Source organism: Crotalus tigris, unplaced genomic scaffold (genome assembly GCF_016545835.1).
Source record: "Crotalus tigris isolate CLP2741 ecotype Arizona unplaced genomic scaffold, ASM1654583v1 scf7180000017632.1879674, whole genome shotgun sequence".
Taxonomy (NCBI): Eukaryota; Metazoa; Chordata; class Lepidosauria; order Squamata; family Viperidae; genus Crotalus; species Crotalus tigris.
The window spans coordinates 1,003,759-1,029,545 of record NW_024096526.1 but is presented as its reverse complement, the minus strand read 5'-3'; the positions used below and the strand labels follow the sequence as shown (position 1 = coordinate 1,029,545).

At 41.5% G+C, this 25,787-nt stretch overlaps 1 protein-coding gene and 1 long non-coding RNA gene across 2 annotated transcripts; one reads left to right on the top strand and one right to left on the bottom strand.

Moving 5' to 3' along the window:
- Nucleotides 1-1,365: 1,365 nt before the first annotated feature.
- Nucleotides 1,366-21,935, top strand: LOC120304264. The gene is made up of 3 exons (XR_005555681.1): nt 1,366-1,417; nt 2,131-2,229; nt 20,261-21,935. It is a non-coding gene; the product is annotated as an uncharacterized LOC120304264 (long non-coding RNA).
- On the bottom strand, nt 15,466-24,364 carry HSPB1 (heat shock protein family B (small) member 1). Its single transcript, XM_039334636.1, has 3 exons — nt 23,922-24,364; nt 18,108-18,171; nt 15,466-15,773 (listed from the first exon to the last, which is right to left on the bottom strand). The coding sequence occupies exons 1-3, from the start codon at nt 24,301-24,303 to the stop codon at nt 15,584-15,586; spliced, it is 636 nt and encodes a 211-aa protein (XP_039190570.1). The 5' UTR covers nt 24,304-24,364; the 3' UTR covers nt 15,466-15,583.
- Nucleotides 24,365-25,787: the final 1,423 nt, after the last annotated feature.

The following is a 25,787-nucleotide window of genomic DNA, read 5'->3' as shown; positions in this document are numbered from 1 at the left end:
CTCGTAGCCTGGGGGGGGGGGGGGAAGACCGAGATTTTCGTATGCGGGAGACCGGGCCTCGGGAAGTTGCGGGATTCGCCAATGCTGCTGCGTCATTGCTTGAGCGGGGCCTCTGAGTATGAGCCGAGGGCCATCTGCGGCTCAAATGAGAGGATAACTTGTGAGGTGCTTGCAGTGTGACGGGCTTGGCTTAAGCTTGCAATGCAATGTCTAGGAATATAGCATTCATCCTATAATAACTAAAGGCGCTATAAAAGAAAAAAACGGAAGTGAAGAGTTGTCAGTGTCATTCGTGTACATGTAAGAAACTCACTAGCCAACGCCAAAATGGTGAAGAACATTTCTGCACCAGTAGGAGACCCACCAGAAATTGGGAGATTGCCAGCACCAGGCTAGAATACTTAACCCCCCCCCCCAAGGGCCCATCAACAGTGTTACTATTCCAAAATGTGTCAGCCTTGACATACATTGAAACTGTCATATGATGCAGCTGATTTAAGGGGGGGAAATCATTCATGGGAACAACTAAGGACCACCTAAGTCTGTTTTTAAGCATGGGCTGGGGAGGAGTTGAAGACACGGGGACTTACCAAAATAAAGAGATGAGCAGCATGAGGAAGAAGATCCCAAATAAACAGAGGGCGGAAAACAAAAAAAGGAAGCTGGAGAGGAAGAGAGAGAGAGAAAAAAATGGCTGGCAGAAGAGAAGAGGAAGGAAAACAACCTTAGAACCTAAAAAGAAAACTTAGAAGGGATCCAAGGTTACAGTCTTGCTATCACTTGATCTTAGATTTAAAAAAAAAACCTCTTACTTTAATGGACGCCTGTCTTAGACAAAATTGGGTAACTATGGGAATTTTATGACTTACGGATTTCAACTACCAGAATTCCTGAGTCAGCTGCAAGGAATTTGGGGGAGGGACCCCACAGTTTATAAAGTTGCCAGAGTTGGCCACCTTGCTCTTAGGGCTGCTTTTTGGCATTTCCTTAGTAGCAAGCATCCATCAGAGCTCTTGGATAGTTGTAAGAAATACCCTGGTGACTCAGGCACATTGATTCTCACCCAACCTTGGCTTGAGTGAGAATTTAGAACAGCGGTTCTCAACCTGTGGGTCATGACCCCATCTGGGGTCGAACGACCATTTCACGGGGGTCGCCAAACATTGCAGTCCGCCATTTTTCCTTAGCTGTGCTACTCCCTTTTATTCTATTGGCTTTTGAAAGCCAATAGAATAGACTCTCTTGAATAGAGTCTAATTCTATTGGCTTTCAAAAGCCAATAGGAATTGTCCAGGCTGTCTCTGCCCTGCTGAGCCCGCCAAAAGTCCCATTCTGCAAACGGTGCTGCAAGTTGTCTGCAGCGAAGGCGAGCTGTCTGGAAGTTTCCACCCCTACCTGCTGAGCAACTACTAAAAATGTAAGTAAAAGAGGGCCAGGGGTGGGAGGTGGGAGGCTGGCGGGCGCAGGGAGGGTTGCTGGCGCGCGTGGGGCCCGGCGGGTGCCTTACCTCCCTTGGGCTGGGCCAGCTGGTGGCCCAGCTGGTGGTCACCCTGCGCCGTCGCTGCCCCTTGCCAGCTACGCCTCGGCCGGCGCAGGGGGCAGCACCACGCATGCGCGGCACTCCTAGGCAGGGAAAGTCCTCGACTTACGACCGGCTGGGTAGTCCTCAACTTACGACTGGTTGAGTAGTCCTCGACTTACGACCAGTTGGGGGTTGCGACCTTAAAAAGGTTGAGAACCACTGATTTAGATGCAGTCACAAAACCAGAGGAATTTGCAGGTTACAGTAATTTTTTTTTAAAAAAGCTCAAACTGGTTGCACCATTGCAACCACCATTTTGACTTTTTTGACCACATCCTGCAGAATTCCCCACACCAAACCCTAAAGCATGAGAGATCTGAACCATGGGTGAAGTTTAAAGTCAGGGAGGAAAATGATTGATCGGATAACTTACTTGTTTTTCCTGAATGTAAAAAGATATATTCATATAAATGATGAACTCCATATAATTTTTTCCAGAATGTGACATTAAGGAGAGAACCAAACCAGCATAATAAAGATTTAGACTTCATTAGAGGCACAGCAAAGTGGCACAATGTAATTTTTGTTTCATCTTTGTCAACCATCAGGCTCCAGCTGTTTCTATTTTGATAGAAAGCGGCTATGCTGCAAAGCCGAAGCTCCAAATTTGGGGTACCAAATATAGTCCCATAATATGCAAAAGACAGGTATGTTTTTGAACTGCTCTGTGTTGCTGAATATTTCACATTAATTATTGCTTGGCATTGCTTTATACATAGGAAGTAAGGTGAAGGATTGGGAACAAAAATGGAAAGTTGACATTGGTTCAGGTTTCAGGTATTACACAGAAAGCCTATGGGCCTTTGTTACACTCAATTTATTTACTAAATTTAGATTAGCACGAGTAATCTGCATTTATGCAAATCTAAGTTGAAAAATAACTTCGAAAGTGGGAGGCAAAATCAAAAATAACAATTTATCAAAACCTGATAGAGGAACCAAAAGTGATGGATTGGAATAATCGTGACTAAGAAGGTGGATCTAGAACTTTATCAGGATGGACATGAAAACTACACAGGTGGACTGAAGAATGACCAGTCACAAGGTAGAGTCATGACAACAGGTCATATACCAGTCTAGGCCTTGACCAGCCAGAAGTGGAAGAATACTTTGATCTGAAGGAATATTTGTACTCAGGGTTGAACTGTAGAGTCCTTGGTGCTCTCTTAACTTGTTTTTTTTGCAAATGTTTCATTACCAAAAAGAACTACCAGATTCTCTCCTACCAACACTGATAGGGTAACCACTAATATATAATAAGAGAGCAAATCCCTCTCCATATTAGCACTAGTGATGTTACATAGTTTGGTAATGAAACATCTACAAGAAAACAACAAAGCTTAGAGAGTACCAAGGACCCTGCAATACTTTAATCTTTAATACTTTAAGTCCAAACAAGATACCAAGTTCTAACTTAAGGGCTCCTCAATCTTGGGGGGGAAATCAATACTGAACCTGGGTTTTGATTCTCTTGCTGCTTTGTCTGTCCTGGATTCTTCAACTGTTTGGCCAGACCATCTGGTTAGAACCTATAATTTATGGATGAAGATTCTTGTTAAAACTAAACATTTGTTCTGAGTACTTTAGCATAAGTACTTGGTTTCTTTCTCTTTCCCTGTTGCTTGCCCTTATTTGATTTATGAACAAAAGTACAGATAGTTTAAAGATAGTGATTTTTCTTGTGGTTGCTAAAACCATACACTTGCTGCAACATACTTCTATAACTCAAGCAGTTGCTAAAATGGTTGGAAAAAATAGAAATGTTTTCCTAAACATTAAATTGCTATTTCCTAAACTGTAAGCCCACTTAAAGATTCAAAATCCCAGCATCTCTGGAGAGTTCTGTGAATGCTGTCCAGCCTGATTCCAGATAGCATACCTAGTTACAATAATATATTGTGCTGAGAACATTTCCTATGCTTCTGCTTCTCCCTACTCTTAATATAGTTCATCTTTGGCCACATAATTGGAGTTTGGCATGACCATCTTGGAATTGTGGCATAAAAAACATAGGGGTGATCAGTCCAAAAATCAACAGGTCCTAGAAATTTGGTTAAAACCAAAATGCACAAATAGTTTGTGCTGAGTCTCTGTATCAACAGAGGCACAGATTTGGGAGAGGGTTCTCCTGATCAGAAAAAAGGAGAAAGGTAAGATGATGATGGAGAGCAGTTGGGGACCAGGGAGTTGTAGGAGTAGAAAAAGTGAAAGAGCCATCTTATTAATTTGCCTTTTGGGAAATGTGTTCTTCATGCTTGGCTATGCTCATTCTGACAGCCATTTTGTGGGCGGACCTAGAACACTTGTTGTAAACACCAAATGGGTTCACCACCCAAAAAAGAATGACTGCCCCTTGTAGAAAAGAGGAATGTCTTTTCTCACCAATCCTTCATTGTCAGTGTTGGAAATATGTTAGTACTGCAGAGAAGTCTGTTTTTGCAAGAACAGATTGATGGAGGGTGGAAAGAGAGGCGAGCAAACTGAAAGCTGGATCTGGTGAGATTGCTATAGTTATTCTGGCCCTCATAGCCTTAATTTCTCCATAGAGGAGACAGCTTCTACAACTCTGATCAGGACCATCTGGAAACATTTGGATTGCATTAATTAAGCCATTAAATAACTAAGAGCCTAAGATTTTGTTTTTACATATTTTATGAATTCTTGTATATCATCTCTAGATGTTGAGATCTCAGTCTGTGTTCTGCTTTGAATAGATTTTAGGACATATCTTTCCACAACAGGCTATACCATGGCTAGCAAAAACCATGATTTACAAAATTAACTAGTTGGTTAGGTTTCATAATCTACTGAACTAAACTCTAATCAGACAAGCTATATTCACATGACATCCTGATGAATTGAGCCACAAAGTCAACCACATTATATCTTATTATGTTGCACAAATACAGCTTTATTGTATTGCCCCTACTTCTCTAATGCTACAAAAAAAAAACAAAATGACAAAGATACAGATTTAAGATTTTTGAAATACATCCTTTTCATGAAGGATGACCCACATGGATTTTTACTAAGCTGATGGATTTCAATCATTGAAACCTTGTGCCAAAGAGTAGATAGAGACCACAATATATTGCTGAGAAAATGCATTCCTCTTCAGCTGCTGTAAAGAATGCACCAGAAAACTCAGAGACAAAAGGAAAAACCAACAAATGGAAAACGAGGTCATTGTCCTAGTTTATACAGTATTTTTCCTTCAGTTGCACCAGTGCTTCATGTTACAGTATTTTTTTCCTCAAAATACAGCAGCTACAAGATACAAATCAGAAATCATACCTACTGCAAGAGAATAGGGCAATCGGATTTCACAAAAATACAGGTAGTCCTTGACTTAACAGCCATTTGTTTAGTGATTGTTCAAAGTTACAACAGCACTGGAAAAAAGTGACTTAGGACTGTTGCAGCATCCCCATGACCTGACAAGTAAAGTCAATGGGGAAACCAGATTCACATAATAACCATGTTACTAACTTAACAACTGTAGTGATTTACTTAATAACTGTAGCAACAAAGGTCATAAAATAAGGCAAAACTTATTTAGCAATTCTGAGTTCAATTGTAGTCGTAAGTCAAAGACTACCTATATTTGTGGGGGGGGGGGGAAGCAGGAAACAGTAGTTGGCTGCAAATAAATATGCATCAGTAATATGAAGTGGCTGCAAAAAAGGCAAATACAATTTTAGGTTGCATCAACAGATGGTAGTCTTCAACTTACTGTTTGTTTAATGACCAAAGTTACAATTGGCAATAAAAAAAGGAAACCAGTCCTTACACTTACAACCATCGAGGTATCTCCGTGCTCACATTATCAAAATTTGGGTGCTTAGCAACCAATATATTAGCAGTTGCAATATCCTGGGGTCATGCGATCATCATTTTTGACCTTCCCAGCTGGCTTCCAATAAGCAAAGTCAACAGGGGAAGCCAGAGTTGCTTAATGATTGCATGGTTCACTTAACAAACTACGTGATTTGCTTAAGAACTGTGGAAAGAAAGGGGGTGAAATCAGCCGCAACTCACTTAACAATTGCCTTGCATAGTTATGGGAATTCTGGACCTAATTATGGATGAGCTCTAGTATCCATATCACTGTATTCTATGTTGTTCAAACATGACCTTGACAATTGAGGCAGACACTAGATTTTAAGAAGGATTCCGTCAACACAGAAGGAGTGAAGGAACTGGGACTGTTTTGCCTTCTGAAGAAAAGATTGAAGGATGGGGTATGATAATACCCTTCAAAGATCATAGGGAAGGTGGTTAAAACCGCTGCAGGACATCCAATAATAAATTTTAGTCATAGGAAGGGAGTCTATGTGAGTGATAGGGAAAACATCTTAACAGTAACTGCTGTTGTGCAGTGTAGATAGTTGTCCAGAGAAATGGTGTGCTCTTCCCCTTCACTTGATGTCTTCAACAGCAGCTAAACTCCTATGCTCAATCTGAATGAAAGTGGATCTGTTCACTGTCTTCCATTTTCATTCATGATGATTTCCTAACAGTCTTCTGCCCGTTGGTTGAGGACCATTCATTTCATGTCCTCTGAACTTATCAGTGTCACCAAATGCACGCAGTCCATTTTTACCTGATGTACCCATCCAGATTAGGGCCCTTCCGGTTCCTTTGCACGAAACTTTAGAGCAGTGATGGCGAACCTTTTAGAGACCGAGTGCCCAAACCACAACCCCAAACCCACTTATTTATCACAAAGTGCCAGGGCACGCAAAAATGGGCCACCATACTGAAGGTGCAAAAACGGCCGTGCCGTGGGGTGCAGATACAAGGCGCTGCACCATGCAAGAATGGGGCAGGGCTAGTGAGTATCATGCAGGCACTAGCCCCACCCCAATTGCAGCACATGCATGCTCGCGGCCCCGTGCACGCATGCACGCATGTAAAATGCTTCCCCCTCCCTTTTCTTCCAGTCCACCAATCAACAATGGTTGGTGACCTCTGTTCTACCACCTCTACTCGATTGCTAGTTGGCCACTTCGCCTCCTTTGTGCTGGGCGGGGCTCCTGCTCCGTGCAGTAGTGGTACCCTGATGCACCTGCTGCTGGCGGCGGTGGCACATGTGCCAACAGAGAGGGCTCTGAGTGCCGCCTCTGGCACACGTGCCATAGGTTCGCCACCACTGCTTTAGAGTCGGACCAAGGGGTTGTTTTTTTTTACTGTTTCTTTGCTTAAAGGTTAGTGGATGAATTGATTCCTGTACTAAACTTATAAATCCTTACAAAACAAAGCATCTAAAGTCTGAGAATTAATCAGAAAATTCAGCACTGACATAAGGGAGAAGAGAAAATGGAGAAGGGACAGAATGTCAGCCCTTTGAGATAGCCCAGAGAAGAAACTAAACCCATGAGTACTAATACTGTCTTTAGTGTAAGATTAAAGTCTGAAGGCACTTCCCCCTCTCCCCTGCCTTTATGTTCCAGAGAATTAGGGAGGGTCCTGTCTAAGATGATTTCTCCACCCCATCTCTGCTTTGGACTCAGATTTTGTTTATCAGACCGTTTGTTTAGGCTGAGTTCTTTCTCCTGTTTCCCAAGGTTATTTTCACAGACCATTACACAGAAGCAGAGGAGGGAAAAAGTCTCTTAAGATTGCTCAGGTTTATTCAAAGAGTTTCACCATCTGTTGCAGAGTTTCTTAATCTTTTTCCAACAGGGTCAGGTGGAAAGTTGGTGCTGGAAAAAATAAGAAGCCATGATAGAACAATCCAACCTAGCAGGTGATGCTGAATCTTCTTCCTCCCTTTTTCTGTAGATATCTCCTCTACCCATCTCTCTTCCTGATTCTTTCTCCATAAACGTAATCCTGGACTCACAACCATTTATTTAGCAACCATTAGAAGTTACAACAGGACTGAAAAAATTGACTTACAACTAGTCCCTGCACTTTTGACTTGTTGCAGGATCTCTGTGATTTGTGTGCTTGGCAATCAGCAGGTGTTTATGATGGCTGCAGCATTCTGTGGTCATGAATATCACCATTTGTGTCTTTTCCAGCCAGCTACCAACAAGCCAACCAATAAGGGAAGCTGGATTTGCTAACGATTGCCTGATTTACTTAACAACTGCAGCAAAAAAGGTCATAAAATTGGGCATGATCCACTGGACAACTTGAATAAAATTAATCTGAAAGAAGGTTTGAAGAGGAAAGTAGCATGGATCAAAGAAGAGGATCCTATATTTTAGGAAAATACACTTTTATAGAGGTTCATGGTGATCCATAGTCATCAGGTCATGGTTGTCCGAAGGGTGCTTTTTCAAAAGGCAACTGGACTTTGCTTTTCCTTGAAGACGTTTTGCTTCTCATCCAAGAAGAAGCTGAACTGAAGAAGCTTCTTGGATGGGAAGTGAAACGTCTTCAAGGAAAAACAAAGTCCAGTTGCCTTTTGAAAAAGCACCTTTGGGACTTTTACAAAAGAAAATATATCAAAGCAAAATAAGAATCAGTGCATCTGAAATGGATACTTCCTAATAGGAAGAAAACAATCTGTCAGAGACACTTTAAATTGGTTCCTACATTGACAAGGTTGCTGGACTTGATGGCCTTAAAATAAAATCAAATTCTTTGATTTTATGAGTTTGAGAGAGAAAAATTCAAACCAGCTTTGCTCAATTAGAATACCAAAGACCTGATATGTTACGATTAGCATTTGATAAACAATGACACAATCTGGTTGTCTTTTCTGAGGAAAGTGGCACCTCAAATACATCAGCAATTCTATTCACAACATAATTGCTGTTTATTGGCTTTGCCTTATAAAGGTTTCTTATTCTTGCTTACACAAGGCATCTTACATAATTTGAACTTCTTTTATTTGAGGTGGGGGAATGTACAAAGCCATGCTGGGTTTTCTCACAGATTGCAAAAGCGGATACTGTCCAGACTTTTTTCCTACTTGTTTGCATCTTTCTTCTGAATCAGCTTGAAAGACAGAATGAAAAGCCAGCTGTAGGAATAATAAGCATGCTGCAGTAAAAGTAATGCACGTGCAGTGATGCGTAAGAGCACTTTTCCTCTTTTCTTCCTGCACAAAACAATTACTCATTCTGAATGGCTGCAGCAAGATTAAAAGAGCAAAAAAGAAAGGGGAATTAATTTGTCTCTCTCTGGCTGTGTTCACACAACATGATTAACCCAGTTAATCATATTCTGAGTTTGCACAATACATTGAAAAGTAAACAAATTAAATAGGTTGGATTTCCAACCAAGGTACACCCCAAGAGAAGAATAAAACATTTACCAACGGGATTTACAAATTAATTTGTTTGGTTTTTCACTACTACTGACCTGGTTAAGGACATACTCTCTTGTTTTCACTGCTCTTGGGCAGATTTTGTTCAAGAGAGAACAAAATTAACTCATTTGTGGAATAGATCCAATGGCCGAGTCCATCTGTCATATTTCCTTCTTCAGGAGCACTGTGAAGGGTGAGCAGCCTGTGGTCTTGGGACCATATGTAGGTCTTGGCTTAATTTAGCGTGCCTCGTAGTATAATTTCAAGCATCCTTCCCAGATTGCTGATAGGAATGATTAATTCTTTGGCCAGCAGCCTGCCATTTAAGGAAAAAAAAAAGGAAAATGTAGGAAAGGAAGAAAAAAGTTGGTGTCTGGAGAAATTGAAAAGGTGTGGTGATGTCAGATACTTTGGTATTGTTCTCTACCAATTGCTTACCTGCTTCCCATTATCAAGGGAGGTGGCTTATCCACAGATTTTTTTTTGTGAGAATGGAACTTTTTTTTAAAATGGAAAATAAGGTGATCCATTACTGAAAATTGATTCTCAGGTAATAGGCAAGACTGAGTTACTGGGACAGTTTTGGGTCAAGAGCTTGAAATAAGGAGAGAGTGTTAATCCAAATCTTTTTGGGCACAGAAACTAATCAAGAATCAGCCTAATTAGCAGGCAAAAAGCATACAGTACAGGTAGTCCTTAACTTACGAGCACAATTGGGACCAAAATTTCTGTTGTTAAGTAAGGCAGTTATTAAGTGAGTTGTAGGCAATTTTACAATCTGTTTTGCCATGGTTGTTAAGTGAATCTGGATTCCCCCATTGACTTTGCTTGTTGGCAGATGGCTGAGAAGGTTGCAAATGGCAATCGTGATCCCGGGAACCTGCAGTCATCGTAAATACATGCCAGTTGCCAATCACACCACCGTGGGAATACTGCGACAGTGAGGACCAGTTGTAAGTGACTTGTTTCAGTGCTGTTGTAACTTTGAATGGTCACTAAATGAATGGTTGTAAGTTGTGGACAGCCTGTAGCCCCATCACCCAGGCTCAAATCAGATGGAAGTAGAAAGAGTATAATACTAGTTTTCAGCTGTCTTCAGATTTGCAGACCCAGTGGCTGCTGCACTGGGTCAAAATGGCCACATAGGAGCAGACTGCTTCCTGAGGAGAGCTGGTTCTGTTGTGTCCAGTTAGAAGATGTGTCACCTCTTGCCTTGTGAGTGGTCATTTCACCATGTACCTTCTGGCTTGATTGACTGAATTGGACACATCTGATGGTTCCTTGGTGACTCCAAAGAGAGGACCTTGGCAGAGTTTCTCCAGCTGATGTCTCTCAGCTCTCCCTTAGAAGGCTGGAAGAGGTGAAGCTCTCAAGTGGGTGTGGGAGAGGAACTGTGATGAATCATCATCATGATAACATGGCTGTATTTAATAAATGGCTTTTGTAAATGCAAGAAAGGAGGAGAGAGATGCAGAATGTCTTGACACAGATTTGCTTGAAGCTGAGTGGCAAAGATTTAACTGTTTCTCCTCAGGCTAAAATTATTTCTCAGTTTCCCAGAAGACGGAGCTGTTGCCTAGCAACTAGCAAGGTAGAAGTTCCTTTCTCTGGGCCTAGTTAAGAAGGATGGCCCTGCTTCGTGGTCCAGAGGAGAAAGTTGCTTTATTGCGGGGGGGGGGACCCAATGGGATGGGGGAAGGGGAATAGAAAGTGATGTTGTTCTTATTGGAAGGTGTATTCTGGAGTGGACCATGAATAAAATACAGGGGTGCAAAAATGAGCACCTGCTTATATCTTATATTCTTTATATTGAAATAATAACAGCAAATGAAGCATAGCATTGTGAAATCACCAAGATGTTAACCCATTTTTTTGTTTATCTTTCTGAAAAATTAGCTGAGAAAGGGTCAGAAAGACTTCCATGGGGCTGTCTTCAAAAATTATTGGGCCAGCTTAAGAGCTTTCCTCAGGGACCCAGGGAGCAGAGCTAAAGTTCAGATACATTCACGTGACTGCAATTTGTTCTTCCGATAGATAAATAAAACTTTGAAGCTGGCAAGAGAGACAAATAAACATATAGAGAAATAAAAAAGCAAGCAAGATTTATATGAATGGAACTAGATCTTTGGGAAGCATCTTCTATCACATTTTTAAAGCTGAGCAGCAAAACCTAGTGACCTTTTACATGAACTTGAAGTTATTGTCAGCTAGTAAGGAGGCTATATAAAGACCAGAATAAAACAGGCAATGGAATCCCCTGTGACAGGCTATGGAAGTGAAAGTTAGAGCATGATAGAAAGAGTATTGATGCTTTTGATCTTTGGTGTTGGAGAAGACTTCTGACAATATTGTGGCAACCAAGAAAACTAACTAATGGATCATTGAATAAATCAAGCCAGACTTCTCACTTGAGATATAAATGACCAAGTTGAGATTACCCTGTTTTAGACACATTATGTGAAGACCTAGCACTCTGGAGAAGGTTATAATGCTGGGAAGGGTGGAAAGAAAGAAGACAGCAGTAAAGTATATAGGCTCAATTATGGAGTGATAGATACATCACTGGAAAATTTGAAGGATCAGGTTTGGAACAGATGTGCTGGAGAAAATCTAAAATACTATGAGGTTGCTAAGATTCAACACCAATTTGATGGCACCTAATGAATCAATCAGTCAATCAATCTATCAAAGGAAGGCTACATAGCAATCATCTGATTGCCCTGGACTTGTTGCTAGAAAAGGAACAATTAAATTTTGGCATGATCCTAATTAAAAATTGCAGTGTAGTAACTCATAGATGATAGATTTAGTGTAACCTGCACAACAAAACCAGCATTCTGCATGTGCAAATATCTTCAGCTATATTTTCCAGGATCTTTTATAAACTGGGAGTGCAGTGGAAAACAGATTATCCAAGTCAAAGTAGCATATAAATGAATGTGCTAATGGTGGAGTGCATGCTAGATGGGCAGGACTTGACTTTTGCAAGCATATATGTTGTTGCTCACATACATATCCAATCAATACTAACAATACTATCCACCATATTGTGGGTCATTGCACTATAAATTACAAATTACAAATGGTAAGCATGTTACCCTGAAAGCTGTGCAGCACTTTTTAATTATATTGTTAGGATGCATCCTAATAATCTTAGTTGCTTCGGCTGCCCTTTCTGATTACCTCCCCTGCCTCAAATTCTCTACATCACTCAGCTTCTGATGTACCTTGCAACCTTGACCATATAAGGAGGCATTTCTCTGGGCTGAATTCTCTCTCTCCCTCCGCCTCGCTGTGCCCTGGTCAACACTGGAGTTTGGAGGATTGCCTGCAATCTGATCCCAACAGTGATGTTGGTTTGGTATGCTTAATGTTAAGGCTTCTAATGTTTGCAAGAGAAAAAGCTTTCACAACTTTCTGTTCTGCTGCTGGTATAACAATGCAGTTAAAAATGTGCATATATCGGGTTTCAAAAACAAATCAATTGATGGCTGTAATGGGATTGTAGATCTTACTAACCAAGAAAGTGGTTGAGCTGAAATGCATTTGGCTGCCCTTTTGAAGTCTGTAAGCTTCGTCAGGGCAGCCAAATGCACTTCACTGTCTTTGGTATAGAACCGAGGATGGGTTTGTGCTCATTTTAATAATTCTTCCTTCTATGGGAACATAATGGGAAAACTTTGTTTCACTGTCACCTCCCTTTCTCATCTCTCTGGAAAGCATTATGGAGAGATGGGGAAAGAAAAAAAATAGGAGAATGGACTGGAATCAAGCTTAGCTGGGCCACCTTATTTTTACTGATAAGCCTGTACTTTTTCTTTTTATTCCCAACTGGAGCCACTCCTGGTGTGAGGACAAATTTGTCTGGAGGAAAAGTTGGAGAAGGTTTTAATATTCCTTCTTCCCCTTTCAATCAATGAAGCACTCCACTGAATATTTGTTCATTTAATGCCTATATTATTTTTACAAATGTGGCAAACCTATCCAACACCACCCTCCTCCTATTTTCCCTACAACAACCCTGTGAGGTGAGTTGGCTGAGAGAGAGGGACTGACCCAAGGTCACCGAACTGGCTTTCATGGCTAAGACGGGACTAGAACTCACGATCTCCCACTTTCTAGCCTAGTGCCTTAACCTACTCCTAGATCATACCAGCTCTCTTTGTTCCAAATTTCTTAGGATTTGATCTCATGTCTACCAAATGGGGCCCGGGATTTGTATGCAGCCCCTGGATTGCCATGCCTCCAGAAGTTTAATCAGTCCATTCATTTCACAAAGCATACTATGAGAATAAAACCAAGCCCCTTAGGAATACCTAGACTAGAGGGAGATGTTTAAAGGACAAAAAGTGCAGATTCAAGAGGCTGCGAGTGATGTTTATTAAGGAAATGTGCTCTGATACATATTTATATATACTTCCTTCTTTAATATATTTATTTTCTCCCTTCCTCCACCTTTTTTCCTCTTTGTACTTTGTACATTTTCATATTTTTATTAATTTATTTTAATTTTTTTATCTTTGTACTTTTAAACTTCAATAAAGTTATTATTAAAGAAAGGAAATATGTTTTGATAAAATACGTGCTCGAACCTTGTTGCCACTTCCTTAACATCCTTAACAAAGAAGATTAGAGGGCTGGAGACTAAAACATGTGACAAACAGTTGCAGGAATTGGATGTACCTAGTCTAGCGAAAAGAAGGACTAGGGATGGCATGATAGCAATGTTCCAATATTTGAGGGGCTGTCACAAAGAAGAGGGGGGGGTCAACCTATTTTCCAAAGCACCAGAAGGCAAGACAGAAATGATGGATGAAAACTAATCAAGGAGAGAAGCAACCTGGAACTAAGCAGAAATTTCCTGACAGTGAGAACAATCAACCAGTGGAACGGCTTGTCTTCAGACGTTGTAGGTGCTCCATTGCTGGAGGCTTTTAAGAAAAGATTGGACAGCCACTTGTCTGGAATGGTATAGGGAAGTGATGGCGAACCTTTTAGAGACTGCCCAAAAACTGGCCCCGCCCCTGCTCCACCCTCTGCCCCGCTTGCCCGCAGTTCCACTCATCGCCTCCAGGGCTTGCCGCAGATCGCCCAAGCAGCCCAGCAGCGCCATGACGGCCACGCCCTCTGCCCATGCCCCACAGCATCAACGGGGCATGAGGGCATTGTCTACACTGCCTTGGCTGCGCTGCTCCACGTGGGCCTAGCTCGGGGATGACTCTCCTCCAGGGGGGCTGCTGGTGAGGAGGGGGGCGTGGGGGAAGGCAAGGCTGGGGCAATGGCACGTGTGACCACAGAGCGCTCCGAGTGCCGCCTCTGGCACCCGTGCCATAGGTTCGCCACCACTGGTAGAGGGTCTCCTCTTTGAGCAGGGGGTTAGACTAGAAGACCTCCACGGTCCCTTCCAACTCTATTATTCTGTTATAGTTTATTAACTCAAAGATGTGATTTATTGGGAGACTGCTATTAGGAAAAAGTCCGGCTTCTTTAAAGTGGCATCAAGTCCTTTCTGAAATACCTTTTCTGCTTTGGCTCCAGTTAGCCCGCATGGGTATGGAGTAACAGTGACATCATCAAGCAGACTTTGCAATTACCTTTTTGCATCCCAGGATCTGATGCAAGTATGTAGATCACAGTGTTCACATGATGACATTGTCATTCATGTATAGCCAATTTCCTCCCTTTCCCGAAAAAAGGCATATGAGCTCTACTCTCCACCCAGTCATAAATTGGAAGAAGTTACATGGGCATAATATTTGCCATTCCCACTGCTGATTCCTATCCTGCCTCCTTTGCTCCTGTGTCTGATAACTCCTCTGACTGGTGCTGTGTCTGATTATGTGTATCCAAAACGTGATAAGCAAAATGACTGTTTAACTACTGCAGCTTTGTAGCCCTCCCTCTTTCATAGTCACTAGCAAGTGGAGAAAACTTTGCTAATGACAGGACTGGATCAAAAATGGGGTCAGTCTAGTTGCTTGCCCATCTCTTGGCCCCTCCTCTTACACCCCATTTTGTTATCACCAAGTATCTTTAAAAAACAAAAGAAAAACCAGACCAGACTCCTAAAGGTGGCTATTTCACAAGCAGCATTTTCATTTAGGGCTTCTCTTTTTTCCCTTATATGGGAAACTTCCAGATTTCTTCACGTTTTGTTCATGAGACAGTTGGATCATTTGGGGGAGGGGTCTTGGTCAAATTCTTTTAATATTATATTAGTTTGTTAATGCTACTTCCTTGTTGCCCCCCCCCATTTATTGTTATGCTATTTCAAGCTCCAACAAATAGTTTTCCTTACATTTACATACAGCAGTTGCAAAATGGTGGTGGTAAACGTTTGAGTTTAACATTTTTGTTTTAACTAAGAGGTAACTGTGAGCCACCCAGAGTTACCCTATGGTAAGATGAGCGGCCAATAAATTTTATAAATAAATAAAAATAAATAAATCTCAGTTTAAGGGGGGAATTCTTCTAAACTAACTGGAGGTGTTTGTGGGGAAAGACCAATCCTGTTAAGAAAAGATGCTCAGCGATCTTTTCCTCTTTTCTTACGTTCTGAAAAAGAAAATAAATACTGAACTTGCATGATTTTTTTTTTTAAAAAAATAGTAACATCATGTAGAGGTTTTAGAGTTTTATTTGGACGCCTGATTACAATGATGCCTTTACGAAATGGAATATATGGGAGATTTTAAATGCCCATTTTCTATACCCGACTTATGTATCTAAAAAGGTCTTTATTTCTTGGTGGCCTCTTCAGGCTTCTTGGCATCTGATGGAGGGATCTGGGCATGGGCTTCGAAAGTGACTGGGATTGTGATCTCTGCAGACTGAATGGCTGGTTTGGGCAAGGGCGCCTCTACTGTCAGCAGGCCATCTGGGGAAAGCGATGATCGGACCACGGATGCGTCAATGCCAGGAGGCAACCTGTGAAAGGAAAAGAACATCAGAATGGTCTGGGAGGCTTATGAGGTTCATCAAAATGACATCATAGGGCTGTTTTCTTCCTCTGAATTGGGCATCTGTTGCTGAATGACCCTTTCCCACAATCAGCAGAACCGGTATAGAGAGATACCAGCAAATTATTGTTTGGCAACTTCTGGAAGTCCTTTGGTTTCCTATCCCCCTGGTAAATCTTGACTGTAAAAGAACCTCCAGATTGCCCTTCTTTTCAACAAGCTATATTCAGGATAGTTTGAAAGTGGCTAGTAATAATCCTGAGGAGTTCAAGATACCAAAGACTAGGATTAAAAATAATTGCCTGTCTTAAACTATAGGTAGCCCTTGACTTCACAACCATTCATTTAGCAACCATTCAAAGTTATAGTGGCCCTGACAAAAGTCACTTATACCTGATCCTCACGCTTGGCAAAATTTGGGAGCTTGGTTGAAATGTCCCGGGGTCATGTGATTGCAATTTATGACTTTCCCAGCCAGATTCTGACAGGCAAACTCAATATAACAAATGTATGATTCACTTAACAGCTGCACTTGACAACTATGACAAAAAAGATCTTAAAATCAGGTGCAACTCACTTAACAACTGCCTTGCTTGGCAACAGAAATTTTGGTCCCAATTATGGTCAAAGATGAGGATTACTTGAATAGCAGATTATGTAGCAGTGCAAATCCCTTCATCCCCACTCCTCATATAAGGGAAGTAAGGAAGATGTTCTTCTCTTAAATTGAACAGGGAAATATAAAGAATCGACACGCTCTGGTCTCCTTTGATTAAACAAGGTCATCCATTGGAACGCTAGAAGTGTTTCTCCTCTCTAGTGATGTCTGTCTTCTGGAATTTGGCTCCCCCTGTGATTTGGATGGCCTCCATTCAATTTTTTTTAGAAGAGCTGTGAAGACCTGGCTCTTCACCCATACCTTTGGCAAAAGAGAGCAAGACCTCTCGCTTCATCGCACTTGCCTTCTTTTACCTTTTTTATCTTGTATCGATTTTCTTGTAAGATTTTGTTTGATTGTTGTTTTGCTACTTCTCTCCTCCTCCTTGTTTTGCATAGGTTTTAACTACGCTGCAAACTATAATTTCATAGGGCACACGGGTCCAGAAACACCTCCCATTAGACATTGAGAAAGGTAGGAAGAGGTATGGTATTAGATGCCTTCTAGAAATCTGATACATTCCAGCAATGCCCTGATCTATGGTCCCCAACCTTTTTGACTTGGTGGCCCAGCCAGGCGGGGAGAGGGGATGGTTCTGTGTGAGTGGTAGGTGCGTGCACAAGTGCGCACAGCTCCACTTGTACAGCCCAGTTTCGAACAGGCTGCAGACCACTAATGGCTGCGACCCATAGGGAACCATCTTCTATGGTCAGGGATAATGGGGCTTGGAGTCCTATGAGATCTGGAAGGCCACTGATAACCCACATTCTCTCTAAAGATCTCCACTTGATATTATGTCGGTATTTTACAACATTTGAAGTATTAGATAGGATAATGTAACTATCTGGTATTATATTTCCTCCTGTTGAGAATCATGATAAAAGAAAGGAAAAAATAAAACTGCCTATATAATGATCCCTTTATAAAATACTGCATGTGTGGTTGATGTATTAAGTGAGCACAATTCTGTTCACTCTGCTATAGAAATACAAGAAGTAAAAGAAGTTTCAGACAGGGATATGCAAAATGTTTAAGGGCCATTCTCTCATGGAGAGGAAGGAAACCAAGGTTGCAGGCTTATTTCTTTGCACAGCTGGGGAGGTACATTTAGAAGACGCAAGAGAGGGTGTAAAGCAGGGGTATCCAACCTTGGCAACTTAAAGACTTGTGGAATTCTGGGAGTTGAAGTCCACAGGTCTTAAAAGTTGCCAAGGTTGGACACCCCTGGTATAAAGCATAACTTTTCCTGGCTTTCTGCACACCCAGAAACCTTTCAGTTCAGCTGCAAGCAGATATTTATTCAGCAATAGCAATTAGTAATAGCACTTAGACTTACTGTATATACCACTTTGCAGTGCTTTACAGCCTTTCTCTAAGCGATTTACAGAGCCAGCATATTGTCTAGGTCCTCATTTTATCAACCTTGGAAGGATGGAAGGTTGAGTCAACCCTGAGCTGGTGAGAATCGAACTGCTGGCAGTTGGCAGAATTAGCTTGCAATACCACATTCTAACCACAGCCTCACCATGGCTCCTGTATTCTCTGTATTCAGAGAACATAATGGAGAGGCAAATTCTGTGTTTGCTATTGCTTCCATCTTTCTAGCATGCAGGGATCATCTGGAGAGTCATAACATCTACTTACGTGTATTTCCTTGTGAAACATCTGGAAATGAATCCGTGTTCATCTTGTCTTTCTTCATGCTTGCCTGGAAAAGAAAATACCTCTGTGACAGAACCATCCATGCTTTCCAATTTAAAAAATGAATAGATTTATGTAGTCCATTTTAGACTACAAAGACTATTCTGCATAGTTCATGTAGACTGTTCTGAAAAAGGCCTATAAGACTGACTTCCCAACCCGTGGCCTGTGGTGGCCAGTCACTCCCAGCTGCTTCCAGGACATGCCTGCAAATAGCTATTGGAGGTAGTAGCTTTCCCCTTCTTTTGTTTTTCCCAACAAAAATTAGTTTAATTTTATATAGTTATTATTCAGAGGAGTACAATTAAGCAAAATTGTGCCTTAATTTTAGTAATTTTGTGTGTAATGGTGTTGGGTAAGACTCCTCCACTTAAAAAAAAGGTTAAAATAAATGAAAATTTAAATGCATAAATGTCTTCTTGGAAGAGTATGAGCAGAAGGTTCCTTGCTGAATTTGGGGAGAATTCTTTGGAAGAGTCAGAAGCTGTAGTCACAGTACAGGTAATCTTCAACTAATTAGCAACCACAATTTGGATCAGAATTTCCATTGTTAAGCAGGGCGGTTAAGGGAGTGATGCCCAATTTTACAACCTTTTTGCCACTTTTTAAAACCAAATTCACTGTGGTTGTTAAGTGAATTATATGGTCATTAAGCAAATCCGGCTTTCTCCATTGTCAGAGGCTAGCTGGGAAGGTCACAAATGGTGATCACATAAGCAGAAGACATACATGCAACCATTGTAAATGCATGCCAGTTGCCAAGAGTCTAAATTTTGATTTCCTGACCAAAGAGATGCTGCAACAGATGTAAGTATGGGGACCTGTTGTGAGTCAATTTTTCCAGTGCCATTGTAATTTTGAAGGATTGCAAGTCAAGGACTACCTATACATTCATCTTGCCTTCAAAGAATCAGTCAAGGTCCTGCTGATTGAACTGTTATTTTTTTTCTCTTTCTGCATGACTGCTGCTGAATCATCAACAGCAGTTTTATCTACAGACCATAATAGGCTTGTTTTAAAGCCCAAAAGTATTTTAGAAGGTTGTTTTCAGGTCACTTGGCTACTCTTGCTACCATATAATCAAAAAGGACAACTATACAGTTCTCTTGGCAACAGATAAAGTACTTTGTCATAGTCTACTTCTGAGATATTTTTCAACTTCCAAGTATAGCATCTGGATTACTGGGTGGTCTCCCATCCTATCACCAAACAGGTCTTTTCCCATTTATCTATTCAAGATCAGCCAAAGACAGCTACGGGCTGCCTCTGGTTCATATAAGAATTGATGTACTGTGGCTTAAAAACAATAAAGAATGCTTGTAGTAACTATAGTGCAAGAATTGTAACTAACATAGAGGATGATTGATTGGACAGGGATGTCAATGGGAGGTGGAATTTAAAAAATCAAGATAGCAGCCATGATCACATGATCAAAGCCTCACCCCTGTTTTACATGTATCATGTCTGGTGGAGTTTTAAAAAGGGGCAGGGCTTCCATTGCACAATTGTAGCCACCATCTTGATATTTTGACAACCTCCCCAGATCAAAAATTCAACATGGCTGCTGTCATTACATGATTGAAGCCCTGCCCCTTTTGAACAAGGCACATTGCATTGGTTGCTTCAATCACATGATAATAGACTCTGCCTTAATTTTTTTGACACCCCGCCCCCCCCCCTCCGAAAGCCTCGCTTGGTAAGCAATTACTTTTATAAGCATTGAGACAAAAATGTGTCTATGATGTGATTAAATGACTACACTGCTTGGCTAACTTGGTCTTGTAATCTTTTGAAACTCTTTGAGTCAGCGCACTTTAGCAAAAAGCGAGAAATATATTTTTTTTTTTGCCTTAGAGAATGATTTAAATGTGCATGTTGAGTCCAAGAGACCTATGTTATAGGGAAGTTGGATAGTATACTTCAAAAAAGTCTATCTGGAACCTAATCAGGTCCCTTGATTTTAATCAAGCATGGAATAGGCCAGCTGCAATCCAGCTGGCAATGGAGATAGGGAAGTGAAGTTTCCCAGCTATGCAATTTCTTTGTTTGCTTCCTCTGCTCTCAATCACCTTTGTTCTTTTTATCTCTGCTCGTAGACAGAAGAGTGGCATTGCACAACTGCTTCTGACAGAACCACCTCTACAAAAGATCCTGCTATATGAACCATATTTGTCTTTAAGATGCAAAACTATTTGTTGATCCTGCTACAATAGACTAAATCAATGTCAGAAGTCCCCAGTTTTTAAAACAGGACCAATAGACTTTAAACTCGCTAAGCTTGGGCCAGTTTGTTATTTGTTTTGTTCCCTGACTTAGTGCGTGTTGAGTCTACCAAACTCTTTGGCTGGTTTATTGATTGGTTGTATTGTGGACAGAAAAATGAGATAGTTCAGTACTAAATTCATAGTGTTGTACAGACCACCATAGAATTTGGTATTAGATAGCCAGCTGGGTGACCTTGGGCCAGTTCTTCATTCTCAGACCTTGGAGAAGAAAGCAAAGCACTTTTGAAAAACCTTGCCAAGAAAACTGCTGTTGCCTCTAGTCAAGGCTGACTTCAAAAACACACAGACACAAAAACAAAAACTTTTCAAGGCTCATAGACCCGGAAGCCATTACATTAATTTAAATGGATTTGCACTGTATTTTGCTCAGCTATGATGATCTATGTTTCTGCTTATATAGTTGATAGGCTAATATAAAGCCCTGTTTTCCATAATTTCAACAATGTTGTTATGGTCAACCCAAGGCTGCAATCTCCACTGAAGTCCCAAAGAAGTCCCATAAATGTCTTAAAATCAGCAATAACAGCAGCCCCATTCTCTCCCCCTCTTTTTTCTTCCACTTTCTAGAGGCCTCTTGGAAAAACTAAATTTTAAGGGGCAGATGTGGGCCATTCAGCATTTTCTGAGTGCAGGAAAAGACGATGTTGTCCACCATCACCTCCTAGGCCATTTCCAGAGTGTTTTCCACCTGCAATCCAAAACTTATTTTCTGACCCAAGAGGGGGTCTCCAGTGCTTTGATTCATTCTACCAGCAGCCCAAACTCTGATTGGCTGCAGTGCCTGGCATTTCCCCCTCCCCTTGGTCACTGCCCTGCACAGCTGTTTCAACCTGGGCTTGTGGGCTGCTCAGTTTATTGCTGGTTGACAGTTGTGGATTTTTAAGTAACCTTGCAGCTGATCCAGTAATGTCCTAGTAAATCAATGAATCTAACTCAAACCAGGCTTAGAAGCATGTGCACCATTCAACTTTGATGTCTCTCTTTTGATTTCTGCCCAGGATGGGTGAAGCGTGTTTCTCTTTTGTCTGGCAGTCGAGTCATGGCAATTGAACTTCTTTTCCTGTTGGTTTGAAATGTTTTTGCTGCTTATCCAAGTACCTTCTTCAGCCTGAGCAAGTTGGTTAGGGAAACTCCGTACTCACTGTGTCCTCCAGGGAGGTTTCATTTCTCACCTAATCTGGATAGACTCCTTAGGTGAGTAGATAGTCATTGGGATGTAAATGTTCCAACTCCTAAATCCTTTACCTAGGTGGGTTGTTAAGTTTGGCCTCCCTCACATTCCCTGTCAAAAGTAGGATTTTTCTACTTTGCTTTCTATGAAGCTGAATTTTCAGTTCTTCATTGCTATCAAGTTTCCATGGAGCCAACAGGGAACACCTTGTTTGCTTTGAATTGGGAGCTATAGTGCTACAAATCTGGGGGGGAGGGGAGAGAGAGAGAGAGAGAGAGAGAGAGAGAGAGAGAGAGAGAGAGAGAGAGAGAGAGAGAGAGAGAGAAGACCAATAGCAGTATCAAAGGAGCTAGTGTGAAAATAGGCGTGAAAATATGTGTACAAACATCTGAGAAAGCAAAGAAAAAGCACAGGGATTGGTGAGATGGGAACAGTCCCTAAAAGGAAAAGATGGACACGGGTAGATTGACCCACCCAGGACCCAGCCAGCAAGGATGGAAAGAGCCAGCCCCAAAGGATTGACCTAGCAGGTCTTCTAGTAAATGCAGGTAATCATGTGTGTCCCAGGATAATGTTGCAGGATCCAATCTGAGTTGGTCACTGGAACCAAAGGTTTATTCTTGCAAGCTTTTGGGCTTGTGCTACAGCCCATCGCCAGGGAACTCCGCTCTCTTCCTGATATGTGCGCTACGGTCTTCTAGTGGCAATAATCTGAGCACAGGTTGCCCCCATTGTCAAGTTGGATTGGAAGGTCTGAAGTTGGCTGGAAGAATAGTCAGAAGCAACTGGGGAGAGAAGCAGCTTACAGGTAGTCCTTGACTCACAACCATTCATTTAGCGACCATTCAAAGTTACGATGGCACTGAAAAAAGTGAGTTACGACCAGTCCTCACACTTATGGCAGGTGCAATGATCCAGATGCTTAGCAAATGGCTTGCACTTACAACAGTTGCAATGTCCTACAGTCACATGATCTCCGTTTGCGACCTTCCCAGCCACTTCTCTCAAGCAAAGCAAATGGGTAAACCAGCAGGGAAGGTTGAAAGTCGCAAATACACAAGATGCCTCGCTTAATGACTGCAGTGATTTGCTTAATTACTGCAGCAAAAAAGTCCTAAAATCAGGTGCAGTCACACGATGCCTCACGTTTTTAATAAAGCAATATCGTGAAATTAAAATGCGATCTTTTTATAGCACAAAAACCTACTGGAGCCAGAGAATGGAGCTTCTTCATTATGTCCTGTTAAAAGCATGTTGAGCACTCGAAGAGCCTTCTGTACAATCCCGTAATAAGTCTCTTGTGACCGGTCTAGCAAAAGTTGTTGATGAGGCTTTCTAAGAAAAAGGACTGCTGGCTTCAATTGACTAAAACCTTAAACCAGTCCTCAAAAAGGCTCATTGATTGATTGGTTCATTTACAGCTCATTTTTTTTCCCCATTTGAAATACCTTATCTGAATGCACATTTTTGCTTGACCAAACTTGGAGACTGCTGCTGTATTTCAAGTATTAACGATTTTTTTTATACCTCATGCAATTTTAGTATCTATATTATTTAAAAAATAACAAATCCTATTTCTAAAGGATGGGTCAATACAAAATGCTCCAATAAAGTTTATCTTTATAGGAAAAAAGCTAACAAGGTGTGAAAACTTTAAAAGGATAGAATTTAAGAAGTAAATAGGGCAAAGGAGTAGAGCCTGCGTGGTATAAGGCAGTTGTATTCTTTCAGATTTCTTTCAATATAAATTCCATAAATAAAATAAATAAAAAAATAAATATAGGTGTGAGGGGTCCTTGGTGCTCTCTGACCTTGGTTGTTTTCTTGCAGACATTTCATTAGCACTGACGATGTTAGCTAGTTTGGGTAACGAAACGTCTGCAAGAAAACACCAAACTCAGAGAGCACCAAGGACCCCTCATTTCAATCCTGAGATACAAATATTCTCCTTTACATATTGGTGTTTATAAGTGAGATGTTAATAACTACACTATCAAAGGAGAAATATTTTTAAATGAATGGATTAAGTGGTTAAAGACAGATGATTAATCAGCTCAACATCTTCTCATAGTCAATAATCCTACAAACAATGGAACCTCCACACTGGGAGGCTGTTTATCTCAACTATCATTTATGAAGTGTAAACCTCTGAGCACTCCTCCTTACGCGCCCCAAAGCACTGCACCAACCATTAATGACCTTAGAATTTGGCTCAAAATCACTGGTCTGTGCTGCGGGAACAGCTGAAGAACTGATTTGGAGAAGGGAGATGTTTGAGAGACCTCAAGAGAAGCTACTCACCAGTGATTTCTACTACACCATCCTTTGTCTTCACCATCAACTCTTCCGGTGCAAAGTGGTTGACATCCAATGCCACTTTCCAGCTATCTGAAGTCTGCCGGATCTCAGAGATTCCACTGCTCAGCTGGCGGTTCAAAGCCCGGTTGTAGGCAGGGTTGGCCGCTGGTGAGCTGACGACGGGAGTAGCAGCCACCGGCTCTGGACTTGAGCTGATCAGAGGTCGTACGTAACCTGGCCAGCTGGTGGTGGTCCCTGCAGACCACTTGTACCAGTCCTCAGGAATCAGTGGCATCCCAAAAGACTGGTCCAAGAGCCTGCTGCCTCTGTACCAGTCCCAGCTGGGGCTGCGTAGAAAAGTGAAAGGCACTTGACGTTCCGACATGTCCAGTTCCAGAGGCGTCCTAAAACTCTCTGCCCAGATCTGGAGTGTGAAGATCTACTCCCTCTAGCTGGCCCTTATCAACACACAGCTAGCTATTTTGGGACAAGAATCCCAGTTCTCTATTAATGGAAATTACGCTTGGCTGGAGGAAGTTGATGAATATTACACAGGTCTCAATGACATTCCCCCTGTGCATTTGTCATCCTCTGTGCTCTCGGTTGGGGAGGGGAGCAAGGAGGGAGGGAGGGGGAAAGGAGAACCATTCCCATTGCAGCACTGCAGGGGCCCAAATTCCAATCTTGCCTTTTTGACCTCAGCAGCCTGAAAATAAAGTAAGAATAACTAAAATAATTATTGGAGTACAGCAAAAATTACCCCATCTTCCTTACAAAACTGGAACTTTCAGGACAGAGTGACCTGGGTTGTTTATTTTCACCCAGTCTCCTTTTTAATATACTTTTTTTTAAGCATATAAAACAAATATCTGAGCTATGTGCATGCTAAAATGTGCATAAAACTGGTGAAATGAAATGTTTTTTAAATTTCAAAAACAAAATCAGTAGGGATTACTCTGGGGAAAGGAAAGGAAAGGAAAGGAAAGGAGGAAGGAAGGAAGGAAGGAAGGAAGGAAGGAAGGAAGGAAGGAAGGAAGGAAGGAAGGAAGGAAGGAAGGTAGGAAAGAAGGAAGGAAGGAAAACTTTGCATTGCAGGTTGGGACAACCACCAGAAAGGCTCTGCTTTACTTTTCGTGACCAAATAGGCCTCCATCTAATACAGAAATCTATAGCGGAAGATCTTTAGCTCCAGGAAAAGTGACATGAGAGGAAAATTTCCCAAATATCCCATTCCCAGCAAGCTAAAAGCAGCAACTTTTATAACTGTGTTAGTAAAGATTCATACACTAATGCATACCCAATAGCTCCTAAATAATTTGCTACTGAGTGCTTGGACTTTTTCTCTGATGCTTGTCAGTCAGGCTTGTTGCCTTCTAATTAAAGGGGTTAAAACATAACAGTAGATAACAACAACAACAACAATAATGTTGATGATGGTAATAAAGTTGGAAGGGACCTTGGAGGTCATCTAGTCCAACCCCCTGCTCAGGCAGGAAACCTTATACCATTTCAAATGACTGTCCAGTCTCTTCTTAAAAACTTCCAGTGTTGGAACATTCACAGCTTCTGGAGGCAGGTTGTTCCACTGATTAATTGTTCTAACTGTCAGGAAGTTTCTCCTTAGTTCTAGGTTGCTTCTCTCTTTAATTACTAGTTTCCATCTGTTGCTTCTTGTCCTGCCTTCAGGGTGCTTTAGAGAAAAGCTTGACTCCCTCTTCTTTGTGGCAGCCCCTGAGATATTGGAAGACTGCTATCATGTTCCCCCTCGTCCTTCTCTTCATTAAATTAGACATACCCAATTCCAGCAACCATTCCTTATATATTTTAGCCTCCAGTCCCCTAATCATCTTTGTTGCTCTTCTCTGTACT